Here is a 21,831-nt window from a genome sequence, read left to right as displayed (position 1 = left end):
ATGTCAATAAAGGAGTGGAGGTATAAAGGAAGGAGGTGTACCACTTACTTAACAGATATCCCAGTGGGAAAAAAAGTCATTTTATTCAGATGAGGCACTTTCAATGTATTGTTTGTGACGTGTGTGTGTATGTGTGTGTGTGCACATGTGCATGGGGAATAGTGGAGATGGTGCAGGATAATAAATACTGTGAGGGTGAAGGAACACTCCCCTGAGCTGGCAGGAGTGTTTGGCAGCAATGTACAGAGCCTAGGGAGTAGAGTCCAGGCACAAGGAGGTGGGCTCAAGGCTGGCTTGGAGGCTGAGATGTCCCCCCTCAGCATAAGAAGCCAAAGAAATTGGAGGAGCGGGGGGGTGGGCCCACGAGCATGGGCATCTGGTTCCTGTGGGTAATCTTGATCTGGAAAGGAAGGAGGCGCATTCAGAGATTAAGACCTAGTGCCTTGGGGCTGGAGCAGCAGAGATTTAGGGGAAAATCTGTAGGGTTCAGGGTGGGTTGCCAGGGTCCTAGAGAGGCCATGGTAGGAAGGCCAGGGGCTGAGAAATCAGGATTTGGGAGGAAGGGTGCACAGGGGAACTTGAGGCCTCAGCAGGAAGTAAAGAAGCTGTGGAATGGAAATTTAGGATCCACGGAGCCTGGGGGTTCAGTTTTTGGCAGGCATAGGCAATACTCACTGTACAGGGTGTCTGCATCCAGGGTTCTCCATCAATTTGCATGGGGAGGGTTTTTGTGGTGCTGTGTGAGGTCAAGGCAGATTGGTGGCAATTTCTTTATCAACCGAGTACCAAAACTCTGTTCTTAGGTTGGCCTTGAGACCCTTTGTTACTGAGGAAGGTCTGGTACAGTCCCTCCCCACCATTCCCATACCCTTCTGCTTTCCTGGTCCCACTCCTTCCCTCAGAGCCCCCAGCTTGAGTTTTCCTTACTGGAAGGTGATCTCAGAGCACTTGGCTAGCCGATGTCCAGCATTCTTGAGCTTGGTATAGATCTGGCCCATCTCAATTGCACCCTCCAGCCCTACTACTTCCAGCCGCTTGTCGCTTAGGTCTGGTGGGGTGGGAGGTAGGGAGACAGGTTTTGTAGAAGCAGGGTTCCTCTGAAGAGAGTCACACCTTCTCCTTAGTCCCCCCCACCTCAGCTCCCAAGGCTGCTCCTCTTACCTGGTACACAGGTTTTCAGGATATCAGGGTCGGTGATCACTTTGGCTGTAGCACCTAAGGCCTGGTTGATCCCATGGATATCGCTGTGCGGTCTCTTGGTGTCACCCCAGAGATTGGAGCCCCCATGCGTGCTCGGGATGTTTAGCACTGCAATGCCTTCTAGGGACAGGTTGCTCAGATCCAGTGGTTTCCCACAGATCTGAGGGGAGGAGAGCACAGATCCTTGCCTCACGGCATCATGATGGACGTGACCGCTCCCTCCACCAGATAACACACTGGGATGACTAGGATTTGGAGGTTTGCAAGAGGTGGAGGGAAGTAGGGACTGGTGTATCTTACAAACTTGGGAAATCGGGATTAGAGAGCAGGGAGGTCAAAGTATAGGTTCAAGAATATGAGAAGTTCCTGAGGGCTCCTGTGGAGGGAGAAAGTAAGATATAAGGGGCTAAAAAGGATGTGGGGTTGGCTCTCATCACACCCACCTCAACTGTCAAGGATTCCTCCAGCTTTCTGCACGTTGAGAAGATGGATTCAGAAGTGGCAAATTCGAAGTACCATAGCTTGTTCTTCATTCTGTGTCGGCCCCAACACCAGGCCCAGGAGGGAGGGGACAAATTACACAGTGATGGCACAGGTGGGCTAAGTGACAGGGAAGGGCATCAACCTCCCAACTGCAGTCCCGTGGGGAACAGGGAAGCTTGGTTGAGGGGCTTCCTAGAGGTGTCACTGCCCATCTAAGCACCGAGTCAAACTTGGCCACCACGTGGTCCCTGCTACTGTGTATGCCCACACCCGCCCCCTCTCCCTCACCTGCTGTTGAACTTCTCAGGATATTTCTCCCGCATGATGTGAAATCGGTGAGCAATAGAGGCATCCTGGGGAGTCCAGGGCATATGAGATCAGAGGCTGCCTCATTCCTCAGCACAGAACCCTCTCTCTCTTTAACTCTCCAGTTTGGGAGTGATACGTCGCACATTCTGATTTTTTTTTTTTCGTCCCACATTCTTTTCTTGCAACTCACACCACTGTGCCCACTTCTGATTTCCCTGTGTCACAGCTCCTTTACCCTCTACCTTCCTTTTCTGCCCTCCTCCAGCCTCTGCCTGCTTAACCCCCACTTCCTCCCGTCCCCCCCATGCCCCACTCCACTGACCACACCAATGGAGAAGTAGTTATTGATGATTTGAAAGGGGACTGGGTCACTCTTTTCTTCAGTTTGTTGGGGTATCACCTCCACAGACCATCGATCCATGTGTACCACCTTACTCGTCTCTAAATCCTTGAGGATCTTCCCCAGATTCTGTCCCTCATACCCTAAGGATGGTATGAAGACAGGTTAGCACTGAACCCTGGGTCCCAAATGGACCTCCTCTCAGCTCCCAGATCCACAGATTCCCAGGGATCCTTTGCCCTGGTTCTGCAGATCCTCCAAGCCCTAAGCAGTGAAAGGGCAGTGTGTTCAGTCATGGCTCCCATGGACCAATCTTAAGGTCAGACTCTTACTGACCCTTTTCTCCACACGGTCACTGTCATGGAGGGTGAAAGTTCCCAATGTGTGTGCGCATCTAACAATAATGCCAAAGTTCATTTGGAAGAGTAAAGAAAATAGCCAGGAAAATGAAAAGTGCTGAAAAAGATAAGTGATGAATGGGAATAATCTCTCTCTTTCTCTGACGCTTCCTCTCCCCATTCTACCAGACAGAACACAGTATAGAGCAAGAGTATCAAAACAGGGTAATAACTGGCACAGTGACTGGAATAAAAAGTTCAATAGTAAAGAACAGAGTGCCCAGAAATAGACCCAAGTATATACGGGAATTTAGTATATCATGACATTTTAAATAAATGGGGAAAGATAGATTATTCAGTAAATGGTACTGGATGTAGAAGTCACCCCTTACACTAAAATAAATTCAAGATGGGTCAAAGAATTTAAATGTAAGCAGAATTTGTACTAGCAGAAAACATGAGTGGATGTTTCATAATCTTTGAGCGGAAAAAGCCTTTCTAAAGCATAGTACAAAACTCAGAGCCAAGCAAGAAAAAGACTGAGAAATACAATTATATGAAAATTAAAAACTTCTGAAATCAAACAGAAGTAAAGCAAATATATTTGGAATTTTCAAAGTTGCCACAAAATAAACTGAAATAGTTCTGACAAATAAATAAATAAAAAGACCTAACCAAGCAAACAAACAACTTCTGTACAGTTAAATAAATACATACCTAAATAAAAGACAAAAGACAAACTGGGAAAAAATATCTGCAGCACACATAACAGACTAACTTCTCCAACATTCAAAAAGTGCTTACAAATCACTATATTTAAAAAGTCAGGGGGACTTCCCTGGTGGCGCAGTGGTTAAGAATTTGCCTGCCAATACCGGGGGCACGGGTTCGAGCCCTGGTCCGGGAAGATCCCACATGCCGCAGAGCAACTAAGCCCGTGCACCACAACTACCGAGCCTGCACTCTAGAGCCCGTGAGCCACAACTACTGAGCCCACGTGCCACAACTACTGAAGCCCATGCGCCTAGAGCCTGTGCTCTGCAACAAGAGAAGCCACCGCAATGAGAAGCCCGTGCACCGCAATGAAGAGTGGCCCCTGCTCGCCACAACTAGAGAAAGCCCGCGTGCAGCAACAAAGACCCAATGCAGCCAAAAATAAATAAATTTAATAAAAAAATAATAATACCATTAAAAAAAAAATTAGGGACTTCCCTGGTGGTCCAGTGGTAAAGAATCTGCCTTCCAATGCAGGGGACACGGGTTCAACCTCTGGTCTGGGAACTAAGATCCCACATGCCACGGGGCAACTAAGCCCGCTCACAGCTACTGAGCTCGTGCGCCTCAACTACAGAGTCCACGTGGTCTGGAACCCATGCACCACAGCAAGAGAGAGAAAACCCGCAGGCTACAACTAGAGAGAAGCCCGAACGCTGCAACGAGCGCTGAGAGGAAAGATCCCACGCGCCACAATGAAGACCGGAGGCAGCCAAATAAATAAATAAATATTTTTTTAAAAGTCAGTAGAAAAATGGCAAATAACTCAAGCCAATCACAGAAGAAATACAAATGGCCAATATTCATATTAAAGATGCTCAATATTACTAATAGTTAAAAGAATTGTAAATTAAAATTGTAAATTAGTTAACTTTTTGTGCCTATCAGATTGACAGACTATGAAGACACTGAGAAAACCAAACGCTAATGGGATTATTAATAAACTGGCACTCTCATTTGCTGTTAGTTGGAGCATAAATTGGTATTTCATTTTTGGAAGACAATTTGGCAACTTTTACCAAAACGTTATCAAATTTTATCAAAACATATTCTCCGACACAGCAATTCCACTTTTAGGAATTTCTCCTACAGAAACAAAAATCCACAGAGATGGATGTATAAGGATTTTTGCTGAGGTACTCTGTAAAACAGGAAAAAACTGGAAACAATCTAAATGTCCACCAGGAGGGGAAGGTTATATAAATTATGGCAAATCCATGCTATGAAATAATGTGCAGCTATTGAAATCAGAATGAAATCTCTATGTAGTATCATGGAGAGTTCTCCAAGACATATTCAATGAAAAAAGAAGTCCCAGGACAATGTGTGTAGTATGATCCCATTTATGTTTGTTTAAAAGTTATGTGTGTGTGTGAAAACAGGAAAATGAGTGCAAATAGGAAACAGTTATCTCTGGGGAGGAACGTGGAATTTGGTGAGGGGGTAGGGAAGAGGAAACCTGTATGTGAAGACTCATACATTTTACTTTTTAAAACCTTCCACGGTGAAAATGTACTGATGCATTACTTGTGTAATTTTTAAAAAATAAAATAACTAGTAAAATATTTATACTTTGAGCCAGCAATTCCACTCCTAGAAATCTCTTCTAGAGAAATTCTCACATCTGTGTGCAGGGATAGACTGCAGTATGGTGTGTAATAAAAAACTGAATGCTACCCAAATGTCTATCAATACGGGACTAGTTAGGGAATTCCCTGGAGGTCCAGTGGTTAAGACTCCACGCTTCCACTGCAGGGGGCACGGATTCAATTCCTGGCTGGGGAACTAAAATCCCACATTCCGCGTGGTGCAGTAAAAAAAAGAAAAGAAAAGAAAAAAGTCTTCACTTCCTCACATTCCATCAATGGTTCAACCCACTATAATTTGCCTTTCTCCATACCACCCTGCCGAAACTCTTTTGGCAAAGATTGCCAGTGATTCCTGCCAAAACCAATAGTATATCTTTAGCTCTCATTTTAACACATGAAACTCCTCACTCAGCCTCTAAAATACCACTAAAGTTACGGAGGACCTGTTCTGCTTTTTCTTAGTCTCTGTGGTAAGCAAAACAACGGCCTTTCAGAGGTGTGCACAACCTAATCTCCAGAATCTGTGCATATGTTGCCTTAAATGGCGAAAGAGACTTTGCAGATGTGATTAAGGATTTTACGATGAGATTATCCTGGATTATCTGGCTGGGCCCTATGTAATCACAGGGCTCCTAATAAGTGAAAGAAGGCTACAAGAAAGAAGAGTCATGGAAGGAGATTTGACAACGGCAGCAGAGCTTGGAAGGATAACGTTGCTGGTCGGAAGCGGGGGATGTAAGCCAAGGAATACAGGCAGCCTGCAGTAACTGGAAAAAAGGCAAGGGATTCTCCCTTAGAGCCTCTAGGAAAAATACAGCCCTGCCAACATCTTGATTTTAGCACAGTGGAAATGAGTTTGGATTTGTGCCCTCAAGAACTGTTAAGATAATACATTCGTGTTGTTTTAAGGCACCATGGTGATTTGTTACAGCAGCAAGAGGACACTAATACAGACTCCTTTAATAATTCATCTTCTTCTGTTCAACCCTTAAATAGGGTGTTTACCAGGAGCTGGCTGTCCTTATCCACTTTCTCTTCTTACCTCTTTCCCTGGGTAACTCATCTACTCTGAGGATGTCAATTACCTCCTAGAAGTTGACTCTCAAACACATATCTTCACCCCTGACTTCTCTCCTAAATTCCTAACATCAATTTCTGACTACCCACCACACATCTCCACCTAGGTGCTCCACTAATACCTTAACTCAGTACATCCAAAACCAAATCTATCTTTCTTCCTTAAACTGGTCCTCCTCCTATATTCCCTATTTTTTAAAAAAATTTATTTATTTAATTTATTTTTGGCTGAGTTGGGTCTTCTTTGCTGCACGCCGGCTTTCTCTAGTTGTGGCAAGCGAGAGCTACTCTTCGTTGCAGTGCGTCGGCTTCTCATTGCGGTGGCTTCTCTTGTTGCGGAGCATGGGCTCTAGGCCCGCAGGCTTCAGTAGTTGTGACATGTGGGCTCAGTAGTTGTGTCTCATGGGCTCTAGAGTGCAGGCTCTGTAGTTGTGGTGAACGGGCTTAGTTGCCCTGCAGCATGTGGGATCTTCCCGGACCAGGGCTTGAACCTGTGTCCCCTGCATTGGCAGGCAGATTCTCAACCACTGCGCCACCAGGGAAGCCCTATGTTCCCTATTTTAATAAATGGTATCCCCATCTGCTCAGTCCACAAACCTAGAAAATGTCTTAGACTTGTCTTTACCTCTTCCTCCACAATCCATTAGTTACCAAGTATTGTGGCTTCTACCCCATGACTCCACTGGTGCTGCCTTTGCTTTTGTGCTCATCATCTCTTGACTAGACAATTGCAATTGAGGTCCTGCCTTCTTCCTCCAATCCATCCTCCACAGAGCTCCCATAGCAGTATTCCTTCCATCAATCCCCCTTTGAATCTTAGGATTTTTTTCAATATCAACACAAGTTTTCATTAGTGCTGTATTTATATCATTATTTTCATGATTCAGATGGAATTAGCAGAAACTGCTATGAGAGTCTCATTTGCAAAACACAAAGTGAAGACTCAGGGCTTCCCTGGTGGCGCAGTGGTTGGAGGTCCGCCTTCCGATGCAGGAGACGTGGGTTTGTGACCCGGTCCGGGAGGATCCCACATGCCGCGGAGCGGCTGGGCCCGTGAGCCATGGCTGCTGAGCCTGCGCGTCCGGAGCCTGTGCCCCGCAATGGGAGAGGCCACAACAGTGAGAGGCCCGCGTACCGCAAAAAAAAAAAAAAAAAAAAAAGTGAAGACTCAAAGTTCATGATTTCAAAGTGTCTAATACTGTTAATGAAAAAAAAAGATGTTGAGGATTTAAGCATGCCTCCCCCACAAATGGTCATATGTTTACATACAAGATTTAAATTATATTATGCAGAGATATTTCTCCTTTCTGGAATAATATTTTATATAAAAAGTAATTTTTATTATATACAAACTATAATTTATATATATAAAGTACTATATATGCATACACACACACACACACACACACACACACACACACACACACACACCTATTTTTTCTTTTAGTTACATCTTTCATGAGTTCCAGAGCTCCCCATGGTTCAGGGATTGCACATTCAAATGCCTCAGAGGCTAGAAACGTAAAGTGAGTGACTGGAAGGGAGGTAAGAGGATTGTGGTGAATTGAAGGATACATGACCCACTTCTTAGAAATAACCAAGGTCAAAAAAATTCAAAACACTGCAAGACAAACAATACAAAACACTACACATCATTTCTGTCAGTTTTCAAACTCTGGCAGGATGAAGTTAAAAACTCCTCACTACAGCATTCATGACCCTGCATTTTCTGGACCCTGCACAATTCAGTCCTCCCTCTTCTCATTGCCCACTGTGCACCCTATGTCCCAGTCACAATGAACAACTCGCTTTCCAAAATGCACCACCATGTTGTTTGGTGACTCCTCTGGCCTTACACAACTTCTTCCACCTAGAATACTTTCTGCTCTCCTTAGCAGCCTCCTATTCCATAATCTCCTGTAAGATCTCAGAGCTGGACTCTGAATCCAAGAGCCTCAATTCCAAGACAACTTCCTCAATTCCAGGACAATTTCAATCTGCCCCACACTGACCTCTTTATCTACCAATTACATCTCTCAAACTTTCTCTTTGAAGGGAAAAAGAGACTAGAAATGGGAGAGCAGCTAGGAGACTGTTGCAAAAGACATGGGAAAAATTATGAATGAATGAATGACCCTTGATTACAGCTGACCCTTGAATAACATGGGGGTTAATCTGTGTATAACTTATAGTTGGCCCTCCGTATCCACTGTTTCTCCACATCTGCGGATTCAACCAACCATGGACTGTGTAGTCCTATAGTATTTACTACTGAAAAATATCCTCAATAAGTGGACCGGCGCAGTTCAAGACCATGCTGTTCAAGGGTCAACTGTAATTGGTTGGATAAATGAATGAATCATGGCCAAGCTCCCTGCTAGCTCCATCACTCAGCATCTGGCTTAGCTCTTATACAACCTTCCTTATTCCCACATTGTCCTCTCTACCCCCATATTCTTTGATTCTGAGCCCTAAGACTTGGGAGAAACAGAAGGATATTTTTAGGTTTATAGGGAAGAGGACTGTCACCCTTGACCCTTCTAGGTTCAGACTGTCATCCTTGACCCTTCAGGTCTTTGCTTCTTCCAGAGCTCTCTTCCTTTGGGACAATCCACTTTGGGACCCCCCCCCCCATCTGTGCGTCTCTTTTCCACCAAGGCTTTTTCTTCACCAGATGCCTAAATGCCTTCTCTGTGTGCCCTTCCCTACCTACCCAACTCCCCCATTCCCCAGGAAAACAATTTCTAACCACTTACCTCCTCCCCATCTTAGGCAACGAGCCAGATCATTTCCAGTGCCCAGGGGCAACACAGCAACAGGAGGCACAAAAGGCAAGTTGGCTTTGTCTGTAGAGGCAGGTAAGGAGATGGATGAAGGGAGTTAGCTCTGGAAGGCCACTGCCCCTGGGCCCAGCCCGGAGCCGCTCCCTGCACTGACCAATGGTCTCTAGAATCCAGCCTACTGTGCCATCTCCTCCACACACCAAAACCCGGTAATCAGGAACATCTCTGAAGAATCTGAGCCTGAGACAAAAGGTGAGAGAGAAGATGAGGAAGGATAACTGGACTGAGGCTACCCAACTCTTGGACAGGCAGAGTAAGTACTTCTTGCCTCTCGTTCCTTATAACACCCTTCCCCTTTGTCAAACGACTTGTTTCTATTAAGGGTAGAGAAAAAGTACATGGGGAAATCTTATAGCCACTCCTTAGTGGTGAGGGAGAGATTGGTATCTCCATTCTTTGAGAGCAGAACAGAGATGAGCTGGAGAATTCAGAGGTAGGGATACCCAGCAAAAGCAGCATTCTGAAGTCTGGTTTCTTGGGCTTCCCCTGGACCTCCCCTCCCAACAGGCACTCTTTCCTGCTCTTTTCCAACATACACAGATAGGCAGACACACACAAACCCTGTGATACAGCCCCTAACCTATACTCACCCTGGCTCGGGACCATCCTTTAGGAGGTTGAACACCTGTCGAGGGTTTAGTAGATACTGGAATTTCCAAAGCACCCTGTGTGGGGAAAAAGGAAAGCTCATGGCAGGGCACGGCATGGATATTCTGTACTCCACTCTCTCTCTCTCTTTTTTTTTTTGGCCGTGCTGCGCAGCATGCAGGATCTTAGTTTCCCCACCAGGGATGGAACCCCCGCCCCCTGCAGTGGAAGCATGGAGTCCTAACCATTGGACCGCCAGGGAGGTCCCTGTACTCCACTCTCTTGATGTCCTCAAGGTATGTCCCCTGCATACACACAGATACCCAACCTCTGTCCATCTTCCCTCTCTATTTTACAAGACCTAGTAGAGCTCTTCTCACCTCTCCCCTTGCTTCCCACCACTCTTGGGGTTGACAAAGACCAGAAGTGGGTGGGTGTTAGAAACAGGGTCAATCTGCATTGAGGGAAGAAAACAAAGATAAGGAAAGCAGGATTTTGTCAGAGTTAAGATGGGTCCTGGAGACAGGAGCAGAGGGCTGGCATTCCCCCCAGGTGGCTTTCCCCTCCCCCAGGGAGCAAGAACCAGTCCCCAGGTTCCCCACTTCATTCCCTCCCATGAGGTCCCCACCACGAAGCCCAAGCCTCTCAGCCCTGTACCCGCAGTGCCTCAGAGGTGCTCAAATTTAAATCATCCACGGTCTTCTGGTTTGTTTTGCTAATTTTACGCTCCTGTCCAGAGGCCTAGGAAGGGAAGGAGGCAGAAGGAAGGAAAACTGGATTGTGTGAATCCATAAACAGATGAGAGTCTGACTTGAATCCTAAAAACATAGGCTCTCTGCTCTAAATGGCATTGTGTGCGTGTGTGAACTGGGGAAGCATTCCTATCCCCTCCCAGCCGCTGTCCAGGGATCTCACAAGGACGCTGGGATAGATGGAAGATGGACGCAGGATGTGATCGCGGAGCAGCCCACAGTCACACTCATGGCCCATGGCTGGCAGGCAGTCGTCATGGATCTAAAAGACAAGGCAGGCACGGAGAGATTGTGGAGGGAACCTCGTCACGTCTCAGCTTGGGGTCTGCTACCGAAAGAGAGCCCTTGGGAGTAGGGCAACCAAGGCTGTAAGGGAGATGTGCCCGAGGGGGCAGCCGGAGAGGGCAGCTTAGGGAGGGGCCCAAAGCAAGGCTGGAGGGATAGCTCCCGGACTGACCTCTAGGTGGCACCACACACAATGCAGCCCAACCAGACTGTGGTAGATCCGGATCTTTTTCTGACAGCGGTCGCAGCGTCCAGATTCACAGCCTCCTCGCACCCACACATGTGATTGGACCTTGGGGAGAAAGGCAAACTCTTGTCTGAGAGGGTCTGAGCAGGGACTAGGGGAAGGCCTGAGGGCAGCAATGGGCCAAGAGCCAGGACCAGGGCCAGGACGGGGGTGGTGATCCGGTGGGCGTGGGGTCACTCACACCAATGTCCTTCCGAGACTTGGCATAGGTGCTGACTTCGCAGGGCTGGGCCTTCATGGCACACTGGTCGTGAACGACGTATTTACAGACTGGGCAAGAGTGAAGAAGGTCAGAGGCTTAGCTGCAGCCCCTCCCCCTATTTCTTCCTTACCTGGGGGTGAGACAGCATCACTCACTGAAACATGGCATATAACCCCTTGCTGTGAGGGTGTAGTACAGAACTCAAGTTTGGGCTGGGGGCTCACCTCCAAGACCTGTGCCTTTTGCTCACTCTTCCCCCTAAAAGAGCAATTGCTACTGCATGCCCAACCCCACTCCATTCATGTGTCAGGAACTGAGCTGGATGATGTAAAGGAGGCCCAGATACAACAGCAACAATAACAACAACAACAATAATAATAGCTAATTTTTATTGCAGACTTATAGTATGTACATGCACTACATGAAACACTTTTCTTGCATCAACTTATTTAAAGCTCACAATTACCTCATTCTCAGTTGAAGAAACTAAGACTTAAAGAAGTTATGTGGCTTTCCCAAGGTCACATAACCAGTCACTGGCAGAGCCCAGGATTCAAAGTCAGGTCTCTCTAAGTTCAGTGCTGTGTTCCCACAGATAGCTGGGCTGCCCCCCTCTTCCCACACTCCCAGGTTACACTCACGGTTACAGCTCAGCCCCTGTTTGCCAAGACCAATGCTCGACTCGCACAGGTTGCAGTAGACTGGTCGGGGGAACCTCTTGGGTCTCCACATGTGCTGCCCATTGTCCTTCAGGGTCTGGGAGGGCACAGCAGATGATCGGGAATGTCTAAGCCCTTAGAGTGCCAACCTCTGGCAAGTACAACCCAAGGCAACTGTTTTGCCCATCCTCACAAGTCTCTCCTACTCACCATCTCCAGACCCAGTAGCACTAGCAGTGGCACGGTGGTGGCACCAGCCCGGAGCCACTCAGCTAGGGAGACAGAGCCACTGCCATCATAGTCAATCTCTTTCATCATCTCCTGAAGAATCTGAGCAGAGAATGTGGGGAGGTGGACTTCTGGTGTGAGTAACCCCTCAGATCTGACACTTCTCCACTGTCCCCTAGGACAGCCAGCCTAGCCATCCTAGCCAAGGGCACCAGGCTGCCTGTCAGAGATGGGGGGAGGTAGATAAAGGTCTCACTAGGGAGCAGGTACAACAAGGGACATGCAGGAAGAATTGCCTTACCGGCCTCAGCTCAGACACCTCCCAATCCAGGTATTCAGCCACTCGCATCATCTGTATGATGATTTTGTCCACTTCCTGAGGGCCGAGAGGGTAAGAGCCACAGCCATACCCTGCCTCACTACCACCATCCAAACCCTCCTCTAGAAATCAGGGTTCCTGAGTTCCACCCACAGACCCCCTCTCATTCTCAGGTGTCTCTGCCAAGTAAATGAATGTCTATGTGTCTGTGTTTGCAAGGGAGCCCCCAAGTCGTGTCTCCAGCATCCTCTTTTAGGGGTCAAGAGCTTGGGACCTACTCCCAGATTTAGTCCTAGAGGACTCAGCTTCTCCCTCTAGCTTCCTCTGCTTCTTAAGATCCTGAAAGAGTTGGGACGGGGGGCACAGACAAATGGACACATATTCCCTTGCACAGCATACAGGTCCCCCAACTCACTGAGCTGTCCAGGATCCCATTTCTGTCCGTGTCGTACAGCTTGAAGGTGACTGTGGGGTGTTTTAGGGGGCCAGGGTCAGTTTGTGAGGGATACCCAAAGAATTCATAACAGAATACAGGGGAAACAAAGAGATAAGGAGAGACTTTTTGGATGAAGAGCCCAGGACTTGGGGCTGGGACTGAGATGGGAGACAAAAAGGGAGGGGAAACAGGTCTGGATTCCACCCTTGGTGAACCTGATAGGCGAGACAGTACACACCTCCCACATCCCATCCCGGGTCCTCCACATGAAAATATACAAGACGTGGGAACTAGGGTGACTATGGTGGATGGCGTTAGGTATAAGGAGTCTGGGGAAACAGAGGAAATGGGTCCATTCTCTGGCCCCACCTTTGTCTGGCCTATCAGCCTTTAGGAATCCTGAAAAAATGAGGGAAGGAAGGCTGGGGAATACCCTCTCTCCCTTCACCTTTCCTTCCCTCTCCCAGTCCAGAATGGTAACTCACACTCTAGCTTGTCTTCTGGCCGGCCACCCTCCAGAAGGGAAAAGTAGCAGGAGACATCACTGAGACACACCACATCTGGTTACAGAAAGTACAGCAGATCTGAGGTTGGGGCTCCCTCCAGTCTGGCTCTTCTCTTTTCCTTTGTTCCAACTCTTCCCTTTAACTTTCCTCCCTCTGGCTCCTAGGCAAGCCTGGCTACCCTCTACCTCTCCCTCCCACCACCCTGCCCCCAACATGTGACTCAATTCCACTCTCACCCCAAAACCCACACTTAATTTCACTTTTCCTCAGGAGGCCCAGCACAGTCCCATCTACGTGACCATACCTTCTTTTACAGTCTCTTCTAAGCAGTAACTAGTCTGGAAGGATTGAAACAGTGCCAGGCTTAGGGGACTGGGAACATTATCCACTTCCAGATAGATTTTCAGGAATTGCTGGAATCCTTCGTACCCAATGGCCTATGATGAGAGGAAGCATTACCCTGGGGAGATCTGCAGGATGGGAGTTGGGGACTGAATTGGGAATGGTGGGGACAGTGACAATAAGTGCAGAGTTGAGAAGCACCCAAGGCAGGAGTATGGTTTATTGGGCTAAGTCCTGAGTTACTAGAATCTCTTGTTTTGTCCTAAAGCAATAGCTGCAGTAACAATGGATGCTGGGGAGAGAGGATAGCAAGGGTTGGGCCCAGAATAATCCCTGGAAGTTGGGCATCCCGATGGAGTAGCAAAAACAAAGGTGGGAGGAGTTGGTGAAGGGGAGGATTTCCCAGCTGCCACTCACATCTCCTTGGAGATATTCAGCCATTTCACCATCCTCAAAGAGCTTTAGGACATCACTGACCTTTCTGGTGGAGTCTAGGATGTGAAGAGAGTGAAGAGAGCATGAGTTTGGTTCAGCTCTCCCTGCCCTCTGCCACAGTCCCACCCAGACATCCAACGGGAAAGAAGATTCCAGTGAGATGAAAAAGAAACTCCAAGAAGAAACACAGAAGTACAGAGAGAAAAACATTTCATGTCCTCCAAGGTGGTTGCCCTCTTTATCTCTCTTCTCTGAGATGTGGTGCAGGCAGTCAAGATTCAGAGAAGGTGGGTAGAGAGCTAAGACCACGGGCATCTTCCTATTTCCCTCGCCTCTTGCTCCCAGCCAGGCATATCTCAGGAGCATCCCGTCTCAAGGCCACTGGGGAAAAGAGGGGGAACTTGGGGGAATGAAGAGGAGGAGGTATTGTCTAAGGGTAAGGTCCCCAGGACTGAATGACTGAGAGGAAGACTCACATTCCATGTATTTTTGCAGCTGGGCAAAATCACTGGGGCTTATTAGGCCCCTCTCCTTGGCCATCTTTCTTTTTTTCTTAAGGATGGACACGAAGACAGCTTGGTAGTAGTACTTCTGGCTCCTGGAACTCTGCTTCCAAGGGTAGCTCTGGAGGAAGATGACAAGAGCATGTGGCAGGACTGGCCAGCTGTCTGGGTCTCTTTGCTTCTGTATACTCTGTTCATTTTCCACTCCTACTACTATTTCTGTTCTTTTCTTGTCTCTGAGTCCCTCCCTAAGTCTCTTCCTTTCCCTGTGTTCCTCTCCTCTGTGTCTCTGTCTCTCCCTGACAGTGTCTGTCCGCTGTCTCTGTTTCTCTGACTCATCCCTGACTTTCTCTCCAACGTTTCTGTATCCTTCTCCAGCTTTCCGATTTCTTCCCCAACCTGTCTTGATTCATCTCTGACCATCCCTCACCTCCCTGCCCCCCACCCCTCTTTCCCAGGCTATACACGTCTCTGGGAGTGTGTCCCTCGCCTGCTCCTACCTTTTCTCCCTCCAACCCCAATCTCTGTAGTCTCTGCCGGGCCTAAGCTCTGTCCCATCTCCCTTTGCATCCCGCATCCCGCAGACCCGGCCCTCCGGCGGTTCTCACTGAGATGGCGGCACGCCTCCCGGGCCACTACCCCATCTTGCTCCGCCTCCAGCCCCGGTCCCCAGCCCCGCTCAGTTACCACTCCCAGAGCCACCCACGCCCCGCAGCAACGACCTCTAGCGCTCCTGACGCGCGCGACACAGAACCAGCTCTAGCCGGGTCCCCAGCCCCGGCCCCGCCTCGTCTGCGTCCCGCAGCGCTCCACTGGGGAAGGGCGGGACCCAGGCACGAGAGATTGGGGAGAAGGTAGGGGAAGAAAGCTCTGAGCATCTGCCGGGCTTCTCAGCTCCAGGAGGGTTGTGCTGAGTGCGGGAGCCTTCCTTCCACGCTGCTAGGTTAGCAGTGTTTAGGGAGCCCCAACTTTCAGCTATGGGACCCAGGGACCAAGGAGGAGCCATCACATGGATCATGCTGACCACTGACCCAGGGGCCAAGCTGCAGAGGGCAACTTGCCTTGCGGATTCAGTAACAGCAATAACAATATCTTACATTAGCATAGTACAACACCACTTTGGAGTCAAACAAAACTGGGGTTAGTCATATCTGGGTTCCATTCTTAGCTGTGTTACCACTGTGTGACTTGGGCAAAGTACAGCTATAAAATGGCAGAATGCTACCTATCTTTCACAGTTGTGAGAATTAAGTCAAATAATGTATGGAAAGTACCTAGTATAACACCTGGCATATAGAGGGCCTACAAGGAATGGTAGTTATTGTATTAACAAGTAAAATCAAATTCTATGAGATAGGGAATTATTGGTATAGCCATTCTACAGATGAAGAAACGGGAGCTCAGAGAGGTTGGGACTTCCCAAGGCAGGTGACAAGTGGAGGAGCCAAGGCTCCAACCCAAGAACTTCGTGGTGCAACCCCCTCCCCCACTGCCTCTCTGTCCTCCTCTTGTTCCACTCTCCCCTTCACACACTGCCTTCTAGTCTCACTGCCCTCCTCTCTGTTCCTCAAGCATGCCAAGTTTTTCCCTGCTCAGGGCCATGAGACTTACTGCTCTGTCGGCCTGGACCATCACTTCTTGCCTAAGCTGAAATGTCAGCTCCTCCCTGATCATTCTGTCCTAAGGTAGCCCCCCTCCTTTGCGTAGCACCCTCCTTTGTTTCCTTCATAGAATTTATCACAACTGGAGATTATCTTGCCCATTTATTTGCTTCTTTGTTTACTGTTTGTCTTTTCCTACCAAAATGTAAGTTCCACAGGGCAGGAACTTATCAGTCTTATTCACCACTGTATCCCCAATACCTAATGCCCATCATGTTATAAGTGCTCCATATTGGTTGTACAAATAGTTGTATGAAGCTAGGGAGTCATATATGGGGACTCTTAATCCAAGCGCGGTTAAATGGGATGCCAGAGTATCCATCTGGACAGTGAGGGGAACATGAGACAATGTGGGGCACGTATAGTAGGTGCTAAATTAATATTTGTTAAATGAATGAATGATGCTAAAAAGCACTTATTGTGGTACTCCATCCAAGGCCCTGACCTTCTGTCTCCCCTCCGCCCACTTATTTAGGGTGGTTGGGGCAGGCTTAAGGAGGCAGTTAGGGTCTACTAGAATTTTTTTTCTGATGGTGCAAGAAACTTCTCTGTAACCTCTGCCCTTGGGACATCTCTGCCACTCACCTCCATGTATAGCATTCCTGTTCTGGAGGCTCTCTGGGAACACTTAGAAGGGGGTTCTGAGACACTAATATTGTGGAGAAAGGACTCCACCCACCTGGTCCTTTCAATGACTATAATCTAACTTCTCCTGCCAACAGATCTAATGAATACATAATAGTCTTATGGCTAATGGGGTCTGTAAGGCTTAATTAGCCTCTCTGATTACCCCTGGGGATTCTTAGATGGCTCCAAGGTTCTAGGAAATGGAATCTGAGAGAGAAAGTGACAGGGAGAGAGCAAACAAGAGACAAACGGGAGAGAAGACAGAATACTTCTCTCTTGCCTGTCTTTTCACAAGCCCCCCGGTCTTACATGTAGTATATAGTAGAAGTTAAAAGAATGGACTTTTGAATTAGATAGGCTTGGATTAGAATTCTAGCTCTTGGGACTTCCCTGGCGTTCCAGTGGTTAAGACTCTGCGCTTCCAATGCAAGGGGTGTGGGTTCGATCACTGGTCAGGGAACTAAGATTCCACATGCCACGCAGCGTGGCCAAAAAAAAAAAAAAAAAAAGAATTCTAGCTCTTGGGTGAGTTATTTCATCTCCCTGAACCTGTTTTCTTATCAGTAAAATGGTTACCTGGAGAAATCAGTCACCATGGGGGGGTTAAATAAGGTAATACATGCAATATACTTAGCAAACTGCATGGCACAGAGAAAGAACTCAGGAAACATTAGCTATTATTATTATTATTATTATTATTATTATTATTATACAAGGGTGGTACCTAGAGAAACATATCTGGAGATTAGGAAAAATGATGCCTTGGACCCAGGATGGCATAAATTCTAGGGACTCCCAGCAGCAGTGAACCCCAAGTTGTATACCTTCCCACTTGTGTCATGTCTCAGGCACAGGCATGTAATATCAGGATCCTGCATTTTGCCTCTGGGAGGGTGAGGAGGTGGCTATAGAAACTAGACTATCAGGGTCCAAGGACACTCCTGGGCTGGGACCTTGGACATAAAGCCTCCTGCGATTTTTTCAGTTGTGCAGGGCCTTAAAAATCTGGAACAAGTCCAATTTTGTCCTGCTCCATCCCAGCCCTGAGGCTGTAACCTGGGCTAGTCCAGACCAAGGCTAGGGCTAGGAGGGTGGGGTCTGCTGCCCAACCGCCAGCTATTTGTGACTCACCCTTTCCCTCCCTCCTCTGGTTTCCCTGCCTGCCCCTACCAACTTGGGGTGAGAAAGTAAGAAGTTGACTTGGAGGCAGAGAATCCTAGAACGTCCTCAGAGCTGGGAGGCACAAACTGTCTTATTTTACAGAGGAAGAAACTGAGGCCCAGATAGAGAGCCACTCTCTCAGGGTCACACCCAGACTCTAGACATAGTGTCCTTAGTCCATTCCATTAAATCTTAGTGTCTCTGGTCTTCTAGATCTTATTTTAAACATTAAATACTAAAATTGCTGGTAACTGAGAGATAACTATGATTTCCAAAGCCAGTGCTAACATTTAAAGTTTCCTTTTTCACATCAACACTCATTGCTCACATTCCAAGTCATGTAGGTTTACCATTACCCAAGAATCAGCTATGCCCCCAGAACACTCAGGCTGACCCAGCAAGGATCCCCAAGGGGCAGGCACTCCCTTTTGAGGGCCCAGACCTGATTACCTGGACTTCTGAATCCCTTAACCACACCAGGGCTTACATCCTCCTCCTGTTTCTGAAGACTGAGGGAGGGTCTCTTCCTTCCTGCCCATCCCTGCTACCAGTCAGTGGCCCCTGAGAGGGAATCATTTGGCTTGAAGCCTTAATATTTGTTAAGCCTCCACAAACATGGCAGATGGTAGTGTTGCCTGATTAAGGGGGTGGTGTTTGTGTGTGTGTGTGTGGGTGTCATTGTGCAGTACAGGAGGAAGTTACGATGTTGGCACGCTTGGGGGATGTGGGCTCATATGGTTAAGAGGTTGAGGAGATGCCCAGCAATATTTGCATTTCTTCCTCAGTAAAGCTCATTTCCCCCACTGAAAGGTGAAAAGTAGGATTCAGACCCAGGTAGTTTCAGAAACTTCCCGGTGACAGGTGTGGAAAGGAGAGGGGTGGGAAGTTGGGGACCAGGAGGCCAAACAAGAACCCTTCTCCACCCGTGCAGCGCTGTGCAGGTTCCAAAATGGACTTTCCTCCGACTCGGGTCCCCAGGAGCCAGCTTCAGCATCTGTCCGAATCATCGGGACAGATGGAGGGCAAGGTCTGCGGGAAACACTACTTACGGGGTTCTGGGCCAGTCCTCCCGCTGCCCCTCGCTCCTGGCGCAAACCCTTCTAGCTACCCGCTCCAGCTGTCACGCTTCCTCCTTCTCGGCCCAGCAGCCCTACCCTAGCCCGTGGGGCGTCCCCTCCCGCGGCCCCCGCCCCGGCCTGCTCCGGTGCGGGAGGGCGGGAGGCGGCAGGGGGCTCGCGGGGGTCTCTACCTTGCCTGCGGAGGGCGCGCTGTCGGAGCTGGAGCGCCGGCGCGGGAGCTGGAGCCCGAGCTGGGCTGGAGGGGACGGGCCAGGCAGACGCGGCTGCCGCGGGGCCGCCCCGCTCCTGACGACACAGCTGCCCGCCCCCCACCCCAGAAGGCCCGCCCGCCGGCGCCCGCGCCCGGCGCCGGGCGCCCCTAACTCTGGAAACTTCTAGTTCACCAGACCCGATTCCTCCCTCCCCCGATTATCTCCAGGGCTCTGGTCTGCGCCACTTTCTCCACATTCCTGCGCAGCTCATCTTCCCGCCCCGTAACAGCTCTGTATCTGTCTTTCCAATCACTCACTGCCTCTCCCCGCATCCCAACCCTGGGAGGCCAAGGTAGGGGGCGGGGCCGCTGATGAGACAGCTTGGCTGATGCCCACCCAGCCAACTTCTCACCCTCTCCTAATTGCTGCCACCAGGGGCCTTCCCAGCTCCTTTCCATCCACCCACCATGGATTGAATTCACACTCAGGAGGCTCCGCAGGAGCAAGGCCAGAGTCTCAGACTGCACATCCTAAGACCAGACACCTCCCTGCCACCATGGGCTCCACACTGCTTGACACTACTTGAGAGAATCTGCCCATCTTTGCCTCCAGGTTCCTCACCTCCGTTAAACCCAAACCCCAGGTGCCTCAGATTTGTTTTCCCCAGGCTAAGGACACCTCCTTCTCTCAAGACTCAGATTCTTCCCTTAAGTCTGGGGTTGTGATTCAGGTGCAAAGAGCATTCTGGTCTGGGGGCTTCCCTGGTGGCGCAGTGTTTGAGGGTCCGCCTGCCGATGCAGGGGACGCGGGTTCGTGCCCCGGTCCGGGAGGGTCCCGCATGCCGCGGAGCAGCTGGGCCCGTGAGCCATGGCCGCTGAGCCTGCGCGTCCTGAGCCTGTGCTCCGCAACGGGAGAGGCCACAGCAGTGAGAGGCCCACGTACCGCAAAAAAAAAAAAAAAAAAAAGAGCATTCTGGTCTGAATCCACCCTTTCTCCATGCCCTAACCCTCCCACTTTACCTGCTGGCCTTGGCAGGTGCTGTGGAAGGCCCTGGCCAACAGTCGGGGTGAAAGGAGATCCTTTCAGCTTCTCCTGTCTGGAATCTGTTTGTAGTTAAGGCTCTTGGGGCAGCATGGATGGTGGTGAGGCTGGTAGAGCAAGGGAGAGAGGCTGAGGCCTAGGGACTTACTGGTAGGAACTGAAGACCCAGGCATCCTGCTCCCTGGCCCCGCCCCAACTCTGTCTAACCGCCTCCTAGCCTTCATTGAAGTAGGGCACAGTAACAAAGGCTTGAGTTCCTGGAATCTTCCCTCATACACCTGGTGGTGGAGAGGGGGAGGGAGAGCTCTGATTGGAAGGGTGTATGTGGGTGTTGTGTGTATGTTGTACGTGTACACACATACAAACACAAATGTAATATATACATACTTTTGGTGGAGGTTGGAGAGGAGAAGGAATGAATACACGAGGCCCTCTAGTGGAAACAGAGGGGTCTAAGCAGTTCTTGACTGTTCTGAGACTTGTTGGAAGAGAATCCTCCATTTTTATCAGAAATATAGCTGCTGAGTAATAGGGTTTGGAGTATCGTTGTTGCATCTGAACTGGAGATATGAGGCAGCGGTTGGAGATGACCTGTCTCTCTGCTCCTGTCTCCCCTCTAATCTTAAAAAGACAAAGACACTCCCCATCCTTCATCTCCCCTTCCTACATGACCTCCTCAGTCAGTAAATCATAAGCACTTTTTTTTTAATTAAAAAAAAATTTTATTTATTTATTTTTGGCTGCATTGGGTCTTGGTTGCTGTGTGTGGGTTTTCTCTAGTTGTGGCGAGCCGGGGCTTCTCTTGTTGCGGAGCCAGGCTCTAAGCATGGGGGCTTCAGTAGTTGTGGCATGCGGGCTCAGTAGTTGTGGCACGTGGGCTCAGTAGTTGTGGCTCTCGGGCTTAGTTGCTCTGCGGCATGTGGGATCTTCCCGGACCAGGGCTTGAACCCGTGTCCCCTGCATTGGCAGGCGGATTTTTAACCACTGTGCCACCAGGGAAGCCCCAAGCACTTTTGAAGGTTTATTACGCACCAAGTCCTGTACTTTGTTCTGCAGGACAGCCAAAGACATAGATAGCCCAGCTTAAGGACTGCACCAAACAGTGGCTTGGTTGTGTGGGTATGTGTATAAGCCATCCTAAACAAACATACAATATAAGTAAGAACAGGTCCCCTAGTTCCTCTTCCAATCAGTTTTCTGCCCCTGAGCCCCTCGTCTAGAAATCCTGGAATGATACTAATCCTTAAGGCACTCAGCTTTCCTTGCAAATAACACTTGCAGTGCTACCACCCTATGTACGACCTGTGTTTTTTCACTCTGTCATCCTCAGCTATGTTCCTACATGAAGTTAAAGATGCTCCTTTTAAGACATTTTTTGAGACTTCAAAGTGGGGCATGAGGTGATCTCTCTAATAAGCAATAAGTTGGAATCGGTCATACTCTAGGCTTGCATCTTCTTTTGGATCTGTGCTCCATCATACCGCAGTCAGTTATTGGTGGGGGTGGGAGGAAGAAAGGCCAAGAAACATCTAAGGAGGAGGCGTCTAATGCCTACAGTTCCAGGTGCTCATTTCTTTAATCAACCACATCATAAAAATCAGAAAGAAAGAAACCGC

The 21,831-nt window shown here is 48.8% G+C and overlaps 1 protein-coding gene across 4 annotated transcripts; it reads right to left on the bottom strand.

Annotated features, from left to right (window-relative positions):
* Positions 1-48: 48 nt before the first annotated feature.
* On the bottom strand, positions 49-20,374 carry DGKA (diacylglycerol kinase alpha). Of its 4 annotated transcripts, none has more exons than XM_004274188.2 (24): positions 20,194-20,374; positions 14,429-14,576; positions 13,935-14,008; positions 13,480-13,612; positions 13,155-13,229; positions 12,649-12,698; positions 12,216-12,290; positions 11,897-12,016; positions 11,669-11,783; positions 11,007-11,095; positions 10,751-10,870; positions 10,457-10,555; positions 10,199-10,282; positions 9,922-9,995; positions 9,544-9,618; positions 9,048-9,133; positions 8,867-8,956; positions 2,315-2,475; positions 1,972-2,036; positions 1,644-1,734; positions 1,162-1,360; positions 928-1,048; positions 676-736; positions 49-400 (listed from the first exon to the last, which is right to left on the bottom strand). In XM_004274188.2, the coding sequence occupies exons 2-24, from the start codon at positions 14,490-14,492 to the stop codon at positions 317-319; spliced, it is 2,205 nt and encodes a 734-aa protein (XP_004274236.1). In that variant the 5' UTR covers positions 14,493-14,576; positions 20,194-20,374; the 3' UTR covers positions 49-316. The 4 variants fall into 4 exon arrangements, with proteins under 4 accessions (XP_004274236.1, XP_004274234.1, XP_049549911.1 ...); XM_004274186.3 differs by lacking the exon at positions 20,194-20,374 and adding an exon at positions 19,154-19,406; XM_049693954.1 differs by lacking the exon at positions 49-400 and having other exon boundaries at positions 407-736; positions 20,194-20,357.
* Positions 20,375-21,831: the final 1,457 nt, after the last annotated feature.

The sequence above is a fragment of the Orcinus orca genome, chromosome 11 (genome assembly GCF_937001465.1).
Source record: "Orcinus orca chromosome 11, mOrcOrc1.1, whole genome shotgun sequence".
Lineage (NCBI taxonomy): Eukaryota > Metazoa > Chordata > Mammalia > Artiodactyla > Delphinidae > Orcinus > Orcinus orca.
Note: the sequence above shows the minus strand (reverse complement) of the source record. Positions and strands in the feature narration are given on the sequence as shown.

Coding starts and splice junctions, on each gene's coding strand:
- DGKA (XM_049693954.1), bottom strand. CDS start 14,492: ATGGCCAAGGAGAGGGGCCTAATAAGCCCCAGTGATTTTGCCCAGCTG. Junction 11,784..11,896: donor TGCTACTGGGTCTGGAGATG/GTGAGTAGGAGA, acceptor GTGCCCTCCCAG/ACCCTGAAGGACAATGGGCA. Junction 11,096..11,668: donor ACAGGGGCTGAGCTGTAACC/GTGAGTGTAACC, acceptor ACTCTTGCCCAG/TCTGTAAATACGTCGTTCAC.